We start from the raw sequence: 13,015 nt of genomic DNA, 5'->3' as shown, positions 1-13,015 counted from the left end.
TGTGGTCTGTGTTGACTTTGAATATCTTCACAGAACTCACCTGTGGTCTGATGCTACCATTTCATATAGTTGTCAAAATTCATATTTCAAATGTATGGCATTAGCTAACTCCCAATTCCCTCACTCTCATCACTATGTTCCTCTTTTAAAATATTTCTCAATAAAACTAGTCCACATGTCTATTCAATGGGAAAGCAATGCACGATTTCAAAGAAGTTTGGAGGTATATCCTATTACTAAAGATTTATGAGACAGTGTTCACATGCCAGATTATGTCATGATAAATTGCTACCAGAGCTTTGTTCCTCCCAGCTTTCCCAAAGCGAATGAATTGGAAAACATGCAGAAATTTACATTATAATTTTGAAAATTCCCACTACTGGAGTCCGCCTACAGTACCACAGTCGGTCATGGTTCACCCAGCCTTCTGAGTCTTAGAATCGTTCTTTCAAACAATATCAGTGAAGAATGGAATAGTAGCTCTGTTTCTACAACACACTTTTTGTACTGCTTGACTGAACTTGTTGACAAATAACTTCATGCTTTATAACATTGCCACTTGAAAGTCTGCTTTGGTGAGAGAGACACACAAGATCTGTAGACATTTGTCCTGTTTTGGCAACATCAGAAGAAATCCTGAACTGGCTCTAGGAATAAAGCAACTTGCAGAGAGGAAGGATGGTCCTGTGATTAAGGCACTGACCTGAGACTTAGAAGATGTGGATTCAGTTTCAGGCTCAGCTGCAGATTTCCTGTGTGATCTTGAGCAAGCCATTTAATCACTCCATGCTTCAATGTTCCATCTGTAAAACGGGAACAATAATTGTCTTGTTGATATAGACTTTACTCCCTTCAGGATAGGACTGTCCCTAAGTCTTTGTGTGTATGTTGCTTAGTTCAGTGGAGCTCTGATCATAGGTGCTGACTTTCCTGCTTTCCCATGGGTGCTGGACCCCCCCACTCCACCCCTTTCATGAGGCCCTGCCCCTGCCCTGCCCTGCCTCTTCCCACCCCGCGCCCATTCCAACCCCTTCCCCAAAGACCCCACCCCAACTCAGCCCCCTCCCTGCCCCTATTCCAAATCCTTCCCCAAATCCCTGCCCTGGTCCTGCCTTTTCCCCGCCTCCTCCCCTGAGTGCACCATGTTCCCGCTCCTCCCCCTCCCTCCCGGAGCCAAACAGCCACCAAACAGCTGTTTGGTGGCAGCTGGGCGGAAAGCACTGGGAGGTAGGCGGAGGAGCAGGGACGTGGCGCGCTCAGGGGAGGAGGTGGAGGAGGAGGTGGGGCGAGGGAGGAAGGGAGCTTGGCTGCCAGTGGGTGCAGAGCACCCACTAATTTTTCCCCCCTGGGTGCTCCAGCCTCAGAGCACCCACGGAGTCAGCGCCTATGGCTCTGATCCCATTTGGGGTGTCCAGGCCCTGCTGTAACACTAATTATAGGTAGAGCTGGTAGCATTACCTTTACTTAAGATTGTCCTGTTTTCAGTTGCTTACAACTTTGCCAAATTGAAATTGTTGGGCAGAAATTTTCCATGCCAGGTGACTGTCTCAAGTAGATTTTTTTTTTTTCCTGGAACATTTCAGCAAGAATGGTTCAGAGATCTTGCAGAATGAGATTCGGGTGGGGGGGGGGAATATCTTGTTTTTCCCACGTTAAAAAAGTTCTGGTAACTATTTCATTGAGAAGTTCTTGCACCTCTGTGCTTTGGAGAAGGGATTTGAAATTTAGCAGGTGTCAGCTGATTCCATGAAAAGTCCAAATTTGGCCAAGTTATCAGCCTTTGAAAAATCTCCATTCACAGTTGTTCCATAGAGACTTCTTAGAGTTTGAGAGCTTAAATTTTCCAAGAAATCTGTCTGCACTGGGCATGCTTGAGCCCAGGGCTGCAGTGGGCTGAGCACGATATTTTCCCTGCTATTGCTGCTGCCAGCGGCAGCAGGATCAGGTACAGGAAATGGGAGGAGAGAGTCTATCTCTCCTGAACTCTCAATGCATAGGCAGTGTGAAGAAGGAGGAAGCAGCGTGACTGAAATGCAGTGGGGACAAGAATTGGACAGGGGAGAGCAGAGGAAGAGGGAGTAAATTGCGATAAGGAACAAAGATAGAAGACTGGGAGCTGGGGATGGGGGAGACAAGGACAGGATGGGCAAGGAGCCTACGGGTAGACTGGGATGTGGAGCCCAAGGGAGGGAAATTGGGACTTGGATGAGTAGCCTGGTATGGGCTGGGCAAAGACAAAGGAAATGGAATGAGGAGCTCCAGGGGGTTGAGTAGGGTTACCATACGTCCGGATTTTCCCAAACATGTCTGGCTTTTTGGGCCTCAAATCCCCGTCCGAGAGGAAATCCCAAAAAGCTGGACATGTCCGGGAAAATAGGGAGGGAGGGGTCATGGGGCTTGGGTCCGGGCTGGAGCCGCAGCAGCTGGGGCTGGCGGTGCTCGGCCGGTGGTGCTCGGCCAGGGCTGGTGCTGGTGCCAGGCCGAAGCTGCTCGGTTGGAACCGGGGCCCGAGCCGAGTTGGGCCGGAGCCCCGCTGGGACCGGGGCCGGGGGTGCCCGAGCTGCTGGGGCCGGCGGTGCTCTGCCAGGGCTGGTGCCGGCCCGGAGCTGCCGGTCAGCGGTGCTCGGCTGGTGTCAGGCTGGAGCCGCTAGGCCGGAACCGGGGCCCGAGCCGAGCTGGGCCGGAGCCGCCGGGGCCAGGGCGGGCCGGAGCCTCTCGGCTGGAACCAGGGCCAGCGCCCCAGGGCCCGATCCGAGCCGGGCGGGAGACGCCGGGGCCAGAGCCTCTTGGCCGGGGCCGGCCGGCCGCCAGAGGGAGCTACTCAGCCAGGGGGGCCGGACTGGGCCGCGCCTCCTCGCGCCCCGCCCCAGCCCTAGCCCCAGCTTACCTGCTGCCTCCCTGTTTCAGGCTTCCCGTGAACAATTGATTCGCAGGAAGCAGGGGAGGGGGAGGGGGGCGGAGCTTTCAGGGAAGGGGCGGAGTTGGGGTGAGGACTTTGGGGAAGGGGCCGGGGCCCTGTGGAGTGTCCTCTTTTTTTTAAATTAAAATATGGTAACCCTAGGGTTGAGGCTGGGACTGCATAAGCAAAGAGACTGGGATAAGTAAAGACTCAGAACAGGAACAGACGGGGTCTGTGCCCACGAAAGAACACTCCCCTTCAGAACCTGGAAATGAATCCAGAATTCCTGAGCCTCAGCAGTTCTCTGCTGGTGGCAAAAAGCTGTGATACCCACTGTCAATCAGTGTGTCTCATTCTTCTCTAATGGCTGGTTTGTATAGAGGATGACAATCTAATACTGCTATCAGTTACTCCATTAGCTCAGGTGGCAGAGATCTGTGCTGTGGATCTAAAGGTTCCAAACTTTCTGAAGACCCGTATGATGGTCAGTATGGTTGCATGTGGTAGAATTTTGTTTTTTTTTCAGTTTGCTTTTTTAAAAACCTAGGAAATGACATGCAAAAACCTACATTATAAGAACATTAAGGTTGCAAAGTCAAACATTCAAAAGTTAGGAAATATCAGAGTTAAGGCTTATAGCGTGTGGGTATGTAATTAAAGACTATCAGAATGCATATGCAGAAGGGGGACAAATTAAGATTGCACAGGGAACCTTAAATATGGCATTTCCTACCTTTTGAGTGCTTGTCTTTGTAACCTTATTGTTCTTTTAAGGTAGTGTTTTGTGTATAATAATAACTTGTCATAACAGCTCTAGTACAGCATAAAGTTCCTTTTCTGTAGGCAGTTGGGCTGACTAGTCACCTCTTAGTTGTCTTAATATTGTTACCAAAAGTGGCTGGCTTGGCTTTCATTGTACCAAAAAAGTTATTGTGTTGGCTTGAAACCATTCTGTGAATTAAAGTTTTAAAAAATTAAAAAGCAACAAGTTACTTGAAAGCAGAGACAGATACATTGTTTTACTTTGTCTTAAGCAGTTATCTAAACAAAAGTGCTTTGTTTCACAGTGCTGAAGGACTTGGTGGAGAAAATCCACCTAGATAAGCTGTAGAAACACAGATTTTTCTCACATCATAAGCACTAAAGTTATCCTTGTCAAAGGGACTCTCATTTTGCATGCAGACGTTTGGTCATGCAGATTATATGCCTGAAAGCGATGATCTGTATGCAAACTATATGTCCAGAGAACAGAAGCCTTTCGAAAATAAGGCCCTAACTTTCACTCTTGGTGTAATTCTCACCAGAAAGAATTGCATTCTAGTGAAGACTAAGTGATTTCTTACTCCTACGGGGAATCCTTCCAGGTCAGAGTTCATGTATACTGGTGGGATGGTGGTGGAAGTTTACACTGCTGCAGCCTGAACTGGACATGGTCTGTCCATAAGGGATGAATCCAGGGCTGTCAATTCAGCACCTGCTACTACTGTTAACGTTTAATTTTCCTATCAAGTTTCAGGAAGTTTGGTTTGAGTTTTACTTTCCCAGTCTCTCTCTCCTGTGATCGATCTCTTGCTCTCTGGCTAATATTACTGAAGAGAGTTTTTTTGCTAAGAACCACTTGCAGTGTGATGCCTCTTTTCTGTTCTATATAGCAATCTAAACAATCCTTGATCTGTCAAGGCAGATAGGCCTAACGTGAGCCCTCTCTGCTCTGTTTTGGGTTGTGAGTGAGCATGACATTGTGCATTCCTTTCCTTCCCTGTCACCCTTGATTGCTTTGTCTGCTCTCTTCTTAGGAGACACGAGTGTGCTGCAGTTTACAAGAATCTTGCTCTCTACAAGAACAGGCCCAGGGTCCCAGAGACAATCCCAGGATTTGGTTTATGAATCCACACCAGTCTCTCCAGCACCACCTCACGTTGCTTGTTTGTTTGGATTTTACTAACAGGTTACTGACATTCAGAAGGATCTTTCTTTCCAAGAACAGACCAGTGATCTCAGAGAGAAACCCAGTGCCCTGGTTAGTGTTGGTTCACACCAGCAGAATAATCTGCATTTTAACCATTAGACTGCTTCCTTTATCATAAAAAAAACCAGGAAGTAGGAATGCTGTGAAAAGGAAAATTCTGTACCATTTTCAAGGCTACCTTGATTGTGTACCTGATTCTCATCTACATACGTGCCCTTTGACAGCACTCTGATAATGTACAGAGGAAGTAATTATAATTTTCTTCCACTTTAAATGCCCTTTAAACCATCAGTGGTATCAAATGGCCTTATGTAAATGAGACTCAGGCCCTGGGTCTCTCTTAAGACAATAAACAAGCAATTTGAATGGTGATCCCAAAGGCAGACTAGGAATGTTTCTAAAAAAAAAAACACAATAATTTATTGAAATAAGGTCAATCAAAACAGACTAGATTTTCCTGTTTATCTTGGTTTGTCAAGCTGCCAAGTGAGAGTTAATGTCACCCTAACAGTCCTAGAATCCTCCTCCCTCTTCCCTTCTGAATGTTGACAAATGGGGCAGGTTTAGGACACTGAGGAGAAGGGTATAAAGAGTTGCTCATGTGGCTGTACATCAAGAACACTTCTATTGTTATGGTGGGAACATGATCTAAGGAGTCAGATGAAATCAAATATCCTGGAGCTTCCCATTTTTCTCAGCTGACCAATCCTGATTTATTTTAATCCATGTTTTATATTTTTTTAAAATCATGTAACCATTCCCCTCTGCCCTTTACGAATGTTTTATTTAATGGGATGGCTTGCATTGTGGCTGCATTATGCCATGCAGTGGGAAGGGGTCACAGGCACAGGATCTGTCCAAGGGAGCCTTTGGACATGCTATGCACTGGAGAAAGCATCTCCATTCTGGCCTTGAATGTGCTGCTCTGGAGGGCAGCAATGACTCAGGCAAGGACATTTTTCATGTATCCAGAGGCTTCAGCACAATGCGTAAGTGCAGTGTAGGGCCTGTAGCTGTGAATGGTAGTTTCCAGAGGTGAAATCCCATCCAAAATTCCAACTGACTTCGGTGGGGCCACGACTTTGCCCCAGTTTCCTAGACTTCCTGCACTCTACTGCTCTCGGCATCAGTCTCTTTTTTTGAGTTACTTCATAGACTGTTACAGTCACTCTGTTCTTTACTAAGGAGAAGAGATAACTGAATGAGGGTAACTGCAGGTTTTGAAAATTCAGGTTTATCAAACTACTATATACACTCCATTTCTGGATTTCTAGTTATGAGGAAATAAATCTGAGGTAAACTCTAGCTTTAAAAATAGAACACAGCCAAATAGAACACACATTTCTCTGGGGGCCAAATTTTGGCCTTGGATGCATGCACAGAATTCAGATTGATTTATTTAGGAGCTGTGTTCATGCATTTTTAGGGCAAAATTTGGTGTAGTGCATTGACCTCAAATAATTAAATTTCACAATCTCTCTAAAAAATCATGTCTGAAAGTCTCAGCAGCTAGTGATAACCTGAACGATTACAGTCATTTAAATAAGAGACACTGTGTGCAGTCTTAAAGAAAATGGACATATGTTATGTGAAAGTTCAGTGTTTTTAATGAAAACGGCGACATGCTTTAAAAGTGCAGCATTAGTGCAATTTAAAGTATGTAATTCTCCTGCTGAAATTGGTGATAATATGTTTAACAAAAAGGACTAACAGGAAAGATACTTTAAAAAAAATACACATTGTTGTCTGATAAATTTAATGAGAAGATCTATTGTGCTGGTTTAACAGGAAGCCCTATTTGTATATAAACCAAAACAAAGAAGTAACATTTGTTGGCCTTAAAAAGTGACATAGCCTTTGTATAGCCACATGTTTTGCTTGGAATCTTGCCAGGATTATAAATAGATTGGTGGGAAGCCTCTGGGAAAGAAAAAATGTACCGTCGCTGGCTGTCGTAAATAAAGTAATCATAGAAGGGACAGTCTTATAACGCGTACTCCTATTAGTAATTTTACCATACAGCTAACCTTCAATGGGACTGTTCTCATAAATAATTACTCATGTGAGCATGGGGTACAGGATTAGATCTATAGTTAGAGCCCAACTGGTTCTCCACTGTGCCTGAACAGAGCTATTTAGGATGTCTAAACTTTTCCATGTTCCCTTTTCTTAGGGAAGATGTAAAGTTGTCTCCGATGGTTCAGAGCTTCCCAACTCACATGTGGAGCCCACTTTAATGGAGAGCTTGATATGCTGTCTTCTGCAGCAGGGACTTGTGCAGAGTAGGGACACGGTCATGACTCTCCTCACTACCAACTTTGGGGTGACTAGAGTCCTGATGGGAACCAGTTACTTCTCTTGGGAAAACATGGGGACTGTGCTACTCAGAACTAACTTGCTTTTAATGGATTTAAATCATGCCTTTAACTTTCCTGGAACAAGTTGAATTCTTGCATATTGAATGATGAAAGTATGTGATGTTTTATTTTTCATGGAAAATGAAGCCAGTCAAGGAGATAATGGTCAGAGCATCAGCTGCGGTAAATCAGCGTAGCTCTGTTGACCTCAGAGGATTCGCACCAGCTGAGGAACTGGCTCAGTATCATTTGGGGAAAGGGAGTTGTGGATTTATGATGAAGAAGTGTTCCAGCTGGGTGCTGTAGAACTGGAAAGGTTGTCCAGACAATATCCCCCCCAGAAGCCCATGGGTACATTCCAAGCATTTTTCTCTGGAAGTGAAGTACTTTTACATTCAGTTTAGAGCAGGAGTCCACCCTGCCGAGGGTGTTTTGTTGCAAGGGTCTCAGAAAAGTGCATGTAAAAATACCTAACCCCCTGATGATTTTTCATGTAAGTAAACCTATTTAAAAATGGTAAATATAATGTTGAGGCAGAAACCTGCAGGTCATATCTCAGCATGCTGTAAATTACTTTAAAACAAAAGAGGTCTCAACCCATCAGAACTTGGATGAAAATGTAAATACCTATAGAACCTTAACTGTTGTGATGTCTGTGGGAATTCTCTCAGTCGTATATAATGACATGACCATGACCTTGAAAATTTCCCATTGAGATGATAGAATGCTGGAAAAATAGTCTAAAAACAACTTTACGAGCAACTAGAAAAGCTCAAAACTCATTATAGATACAGTTACTACTGATTCTATTCTAATGTATGCAAAAAATAAAATATACAAGATCTCTGTTAATTATTAGGAAGTAAGTAGAACACTATAATGAAAAAACACTAAAGACAAAAATCAGCTGTTTCTATCCATGACATCTGCTCCAACTGGACTCATGATTAATAATAATCTGTTGCTAGGATCAGGCTTTAGTTTATATGTAGAGGCCTCTGCAGAGGGCAATACTTTCAGAATTCCTGGGTGGGTCATAAATAATCAGTGGCACTGAAGAGAAGAGAAAAAAAGAACAAGCAATGTGAGGATCCACAGTAGGAATGACTGTAATTCCCATTGCAACATCAACATCATGTGTGCAGCCAAACTAGTTTATTAGCCGACACGTATTAGTTGGATAGCAGTGAGCACCCTAGAAATAGTTGCTTATAAATAAACAAGCAGAGAGTAAGACTATTACCAACAACTTTGCAATATAATCTTCTGTGTATGAGTTCTAATCTAATTAGAACTTGTCTAGATGGGGAAATTTACTGGCAATGTAACTATACTGGTATAGTTATGCTGGTAAATTTCCCTGTGTAGATAAGACCTAAGTTTTTAGGAGCTGGATCATTTACTTCCATTATCCCAATGATTTTAAACCCACATCAGTCCCAGATTTGGAAATATGCATGTAGCGTATGACAAAGTGAAACACACCTACTGGGTATAGAAATATCAGGTTCAGACAATACGTCCGAATTATAACAGCAACAACAGAAAGTTCTCAGATTCACTTGAGGCAGGATTGTTCTCCAGTTATTTAATAACCATGGTGCTAATCCTGAGGTCAAAACATGCACATTAGGACCAAATGCAATAGAAACCTTGTGTGCTGGATGGTATCACGGTCACTTCGACATGGGAAGAACTTTGCTGTAGATCTCTTGGCCCTGCAGGATGGGGGGAAGGGGACATGTTGGGGACATGGATCCACAAAGGAGAGAAACAATACAGCTGTGGTTCAGAGGGCTTTGTCATCCACTCTACATCCATACCCCACAGGTTGTAGCTTGGCTGCATGGGTTTGTGGCCCTTATTTCACTTTTGGTCTTGAAGGGTGCATCTCTGAGTTCCACTGTGTGAGCTCAGGATTTTTCAGGATTGGGTCCCATAGGAGGATTCAGTCGATGTGCACCATGTTTACACAGGTAGCCTGTGTAATTACTGCAAACACCCACATTATTAAACTAAGTTAATTTGTAATTATAATGCAATAATTACACAGATATTGCTGAGAATAGCATCATTTCCACTATAAATCATATGGATTCTACAATTGGTAACTTCCTTTTTCCCCCCCATAAAATTAAATATCATGACTGTATCTGGAGTAAATAAAAATACATTCACAAAATGCAGTGATCCAAATTATACACTTAAAGCTCTGTAATCTCCACTGGTGAAGCCTCTAAATCTATCTCTGACTCTCTTTTCTTCGGAGACCAGAATGTAGTCAGAAAGGCTATTCAGGAAAGCATCGTTATTTGGTCATCTCTCTTGAAGTTAAGCATGTACTTAAGTCTCACTGGGGACATGGGACTTAAAACAGTGTTGCTACCTCTCATGATTTTGAAGTTAGTCTCATGATTTTTCTGGGTTTGACTCATGATTTTTTGAGCGCATGGGGTTGGCAATACTTACATAATCTTAAATGCTTTCCTGAACTTTCAAGGGAGATGGAAAGGCAAAGGTAATTCCTTCAACTGAGGTTTCTATCCATACTGAAATGGCACGCTGCCATTCAAAAGCTTTTCATTATTTTAAACATTGTTTTTTCATAATTACCCATTAATACATTCTGTTATAAGGAACTGGCTTAGCTACACGTAATTGTGTCAGATAGTTATCCAATAAAAGGATCGGTGTAAATGTAAATTAAAAAAGGAAATATTTAATAGAAACATGAAAGCAATAGCAATCAATCTTATTAACCTAGTGGGTGCAGTAGATTTATTAAAGGCTAGATATAATACAGTTACTCACACTGAATAGTATCTTACTTTGAGTGAAGTCCCACTGAAGTCAAAGGTACTACTTTCGGAGTCAGATGCTACTCCATGTGAGTAAGAAGGTTGCAATCTAGCCCTAAATTTATGAGGTGGATATTGCATTTAGTTTTCATTTTGGATATGTAATAAATCCAAGTACAGTATGGGTTGGTTAAAATTATTATTATTAATTTATGTGTACTATAGTAACACCTAGAGACACCACCTGAGATTAGAAAGCACATAGTAAAAGAGTTTTCTGTCCTAAAGAGTTTACAGTCTAAACAGACAAGACAGATAAAGGGTGGGAGGGGAAACTGAGGCACGGAGTGGTGACATGTTTTGTCACATTGCAGGTTAGTGGCACAGCTGGGAATAGAACCCAGATCTACTAGCTCCCAGTCTAGGGCAGTATCCACTGCATTACACTTTCTCTTTCACATTTAAAATGTTTTGTTTTTATTGAGACGTCCATAAACACCTTTTGTCTTTTAAATACATTGGGAAAATAATCACCGTAGAACTTTAGGGACAAATCCTACTCCACATGTTCACAAGCACATTGACTTCAATGTCATATGAGTAAGATGAACAGGGTTTGGCTTTTAGTGTAGTGTCACCTCATGAAATAGGCCCATGGAAGACAGGAGACATTGGCATTCAGTATACACGTATCTTCTCATTGTTTGGGGATTTCAAACTGGTTTTTTTTTTAGTGATTTGGTGTTCACTCTTAAAGGAACACTGAAAACTGGGAGCAAGATTTCTTTTTAATTGCACATTCTTTTAAGATTATGTAGGCCGGGGTGCTGGAACAATTTGTATAGCAGGGGTGCTGAGAGCCATTGAACCAAACTGTAAACCCTGAATATAGTGAAAACCACTTCAATCCAGGAGGTGCTGCAGCACCCCCCGCACTCCTAGTTCCAGCACCTATGTATGTAGGAAAGAAAGGCAGAATGTTTTTTTCAGCCTTTCGCAGGCTTAAATGTTAGCCTTTTGTTCGAACCAAATAAACACAGATTGAACCAAATAAACACAGAAAGGAGGGGTTAATTTTCAGCGTTGTGATCAGGAGTTTAGATACACAACACTAAATATTAATAAATAGTAAGAGTTGGGCATGCCACTCATTATACTTGGTGTTGAAAATGTTCTGTTGTTTGTGAACAGAGTTTGTTTAAGGTCAGACCTGAAAAAAATAATGAAAATTTTGAAAAAAATATCAGTCTGTTTTTGAGAGGCCAATTTTTCTCCCACTGTCAAGTTAAACAATGTAGTTACTACAGTCAAATACATAACACTATTTTTTTAAAAAAGGATACTGCATATTGTTCTCTAAGATGGCGTTAGAGATGGGGGAGGCATCCACAGAAGGGAAAAAACGAGGGCTAGAAAATAAAACTCCTTTGTGAGAAATTGACTTTTGTGGGAGAAGAGGAGTAACTAAGATACAGATAGGAACAGCAAGAATGATTGTTCTGTTATGTCAACCATCACCTTTTTTGTTACACTTTAATTGTGTAATCTTTGCAGGCTCAGCTGCTATTGTTTCCAGTCTGCTCTAACAATTACCAAGCAGGAAAAGAAGTCTGTAAAATATAAAGATTTAAAGAAAACCTTTTGGGTTAGTCGGTAACAAACGTACATGAGCCTTTGTCAACCTGACTTCCTACAAAAAGCCTACCGTGTTTTGAATCTTTCTAATTCCAGTGCTTCCCTTTTCGTGAGAAGACACATTTGAATCCCTGATTTGAATTCTGGAGTTCAGCCAGCCGTTAGAAATAACCACGGGACGATAACTTTATGATTCAAAAAGTAGGCGTAGTCACTTTTTTTTACATAAGCTAAGGAAACACCTTAGCAGAAAAAAAAATAAAGCATGTCTCCTATCCTAAGAGCACCAGTTCTTAATGAGAACACAGAGGTGCTGATCTCCTAACTTTTCTTTTTCTTTCTCATTTCAGTTTGTCAGATGAAATAATGTGGGAATGATACAACCGTCCTGAAGTTTAATATGGCATGTAAGAAATCATCTCCATTAGCCGAGGAGCAATCTTCCACCGAAATAGATGATCTTCAGATTTCACTGCAAGGTAAGTTATGCAAGTTTCATGTAACTTTGTCTGTAAGTTTTTGGCAAATGTCTGTGGCTGTGTGCAAGTTAAGTGAAAATCTGTGAAGTCCATTAAAACATAAAAATTTTATCAGCTATAGTCCATTTATTTCTCTGCTGTAAACAGACTTCTGTAAATATCTCGCCAGAGGCTTTTCAACTGTAAAGTGAAACACAGTACTGAGCTTTTCTTCATGGTATTTACCGAGTCATTGCCTTTTTTGGAACAGATTTGCTCACAGTTTCTTATGTTAGCTGAACACATGTTACTGTAAACAGTTGTCAAGGGAACTATGAAAGAGTTACACAATTCCTATAATTTATTACGTATCTCTGCAAATTAAAACATGCCTTTGCTTGCCTAATTTTATGTGCTATTAGTGGAAAGCACTAAATAGTCTTTGCTGCATTTTCTTCTTATTTCTTGTCTCTGTCCCCTGTGGATATATATTTCAGGACCTGAACGAGCATAAAATCTCTCTGGCTTCCACACAAGCTCATTAAAGACCAAGTTCTGCCCCCCTCACTCACACTGAGTCACACCCTACAAAGCAAGCAGTCCCCTTTATTTCAGTGGGACTACTTGAGTAATAAGGTGCTGGTCAATCTCAGTAAGGGAGGCAGAATTGGGCTCTAAAAATGATAAAGCTAAAGGTTCCTCAACCATTTGTTGGAGTGTGCAGGGCTGAGAAGAGTTTCTTTTTCCCTAAACTTGTGTCTCTTTGGATACATTTTGGAATGTGTTTTTGAAATAGCAGTACTTGTATTGCACATTAATAGGGAGTTTTGTTTAAATGTTTACGGTATGCTATGTTTTCTTGCTTGGTTTCTTTGATAGCCAATCCTACAGTCTTTCTG

The 13,015-nt window shown here is 42.2% G+C and overlaps 1 protein-coding gene across 17 annotated transcripts in view; it reads left to right on the top strand.

The window, feature by feature from the left end:
• The window catches only part of SYNE2 (spectrin repeat containing nuclear envelope protein 2), a 284,849-nt gene that overhangs the window by 30,771 nt on the left and 241,063 nt on the right, over window positions 1-13,015 (top strand). For all 17 annotated transcript variants that reach the window (XM_065593763.1, XM_065593775.1, XM_065593774.1 and 14 more), the window contains exon 2: window positions 12,009-12,137. In XM_065593763.1, the coding sequence (XP_065449835.1) occupies window positions 12,059-12,137 (79 nt within the window). In that variant the 5' untranslated portion in view covers window positions 12,009-12,058. The remainder of the gene's footprint in view (window positions 1-12,008; window positions 12,138-13,015) is intronic.

Source organism: Chrysemys picta, chromosome 4, assembly GCF_011386835.1.
Source record: "Chrysemys picta bellii isolate R12L10 chromosome 4, ASM1138683v2, whole genome shotgun sequence".
In the NCBI taxonomy this organism is placed as follows: Eukaryota; Metazoa; Chordata; order Testudines; family Emydidae; genus Chrysemys; species Chrysemys picta.
The sequence above is the reverse complement of the archived record's forward strand: the minus strand, read 5'-3'. Positions and strand labels throughout refer to the sequence as shown.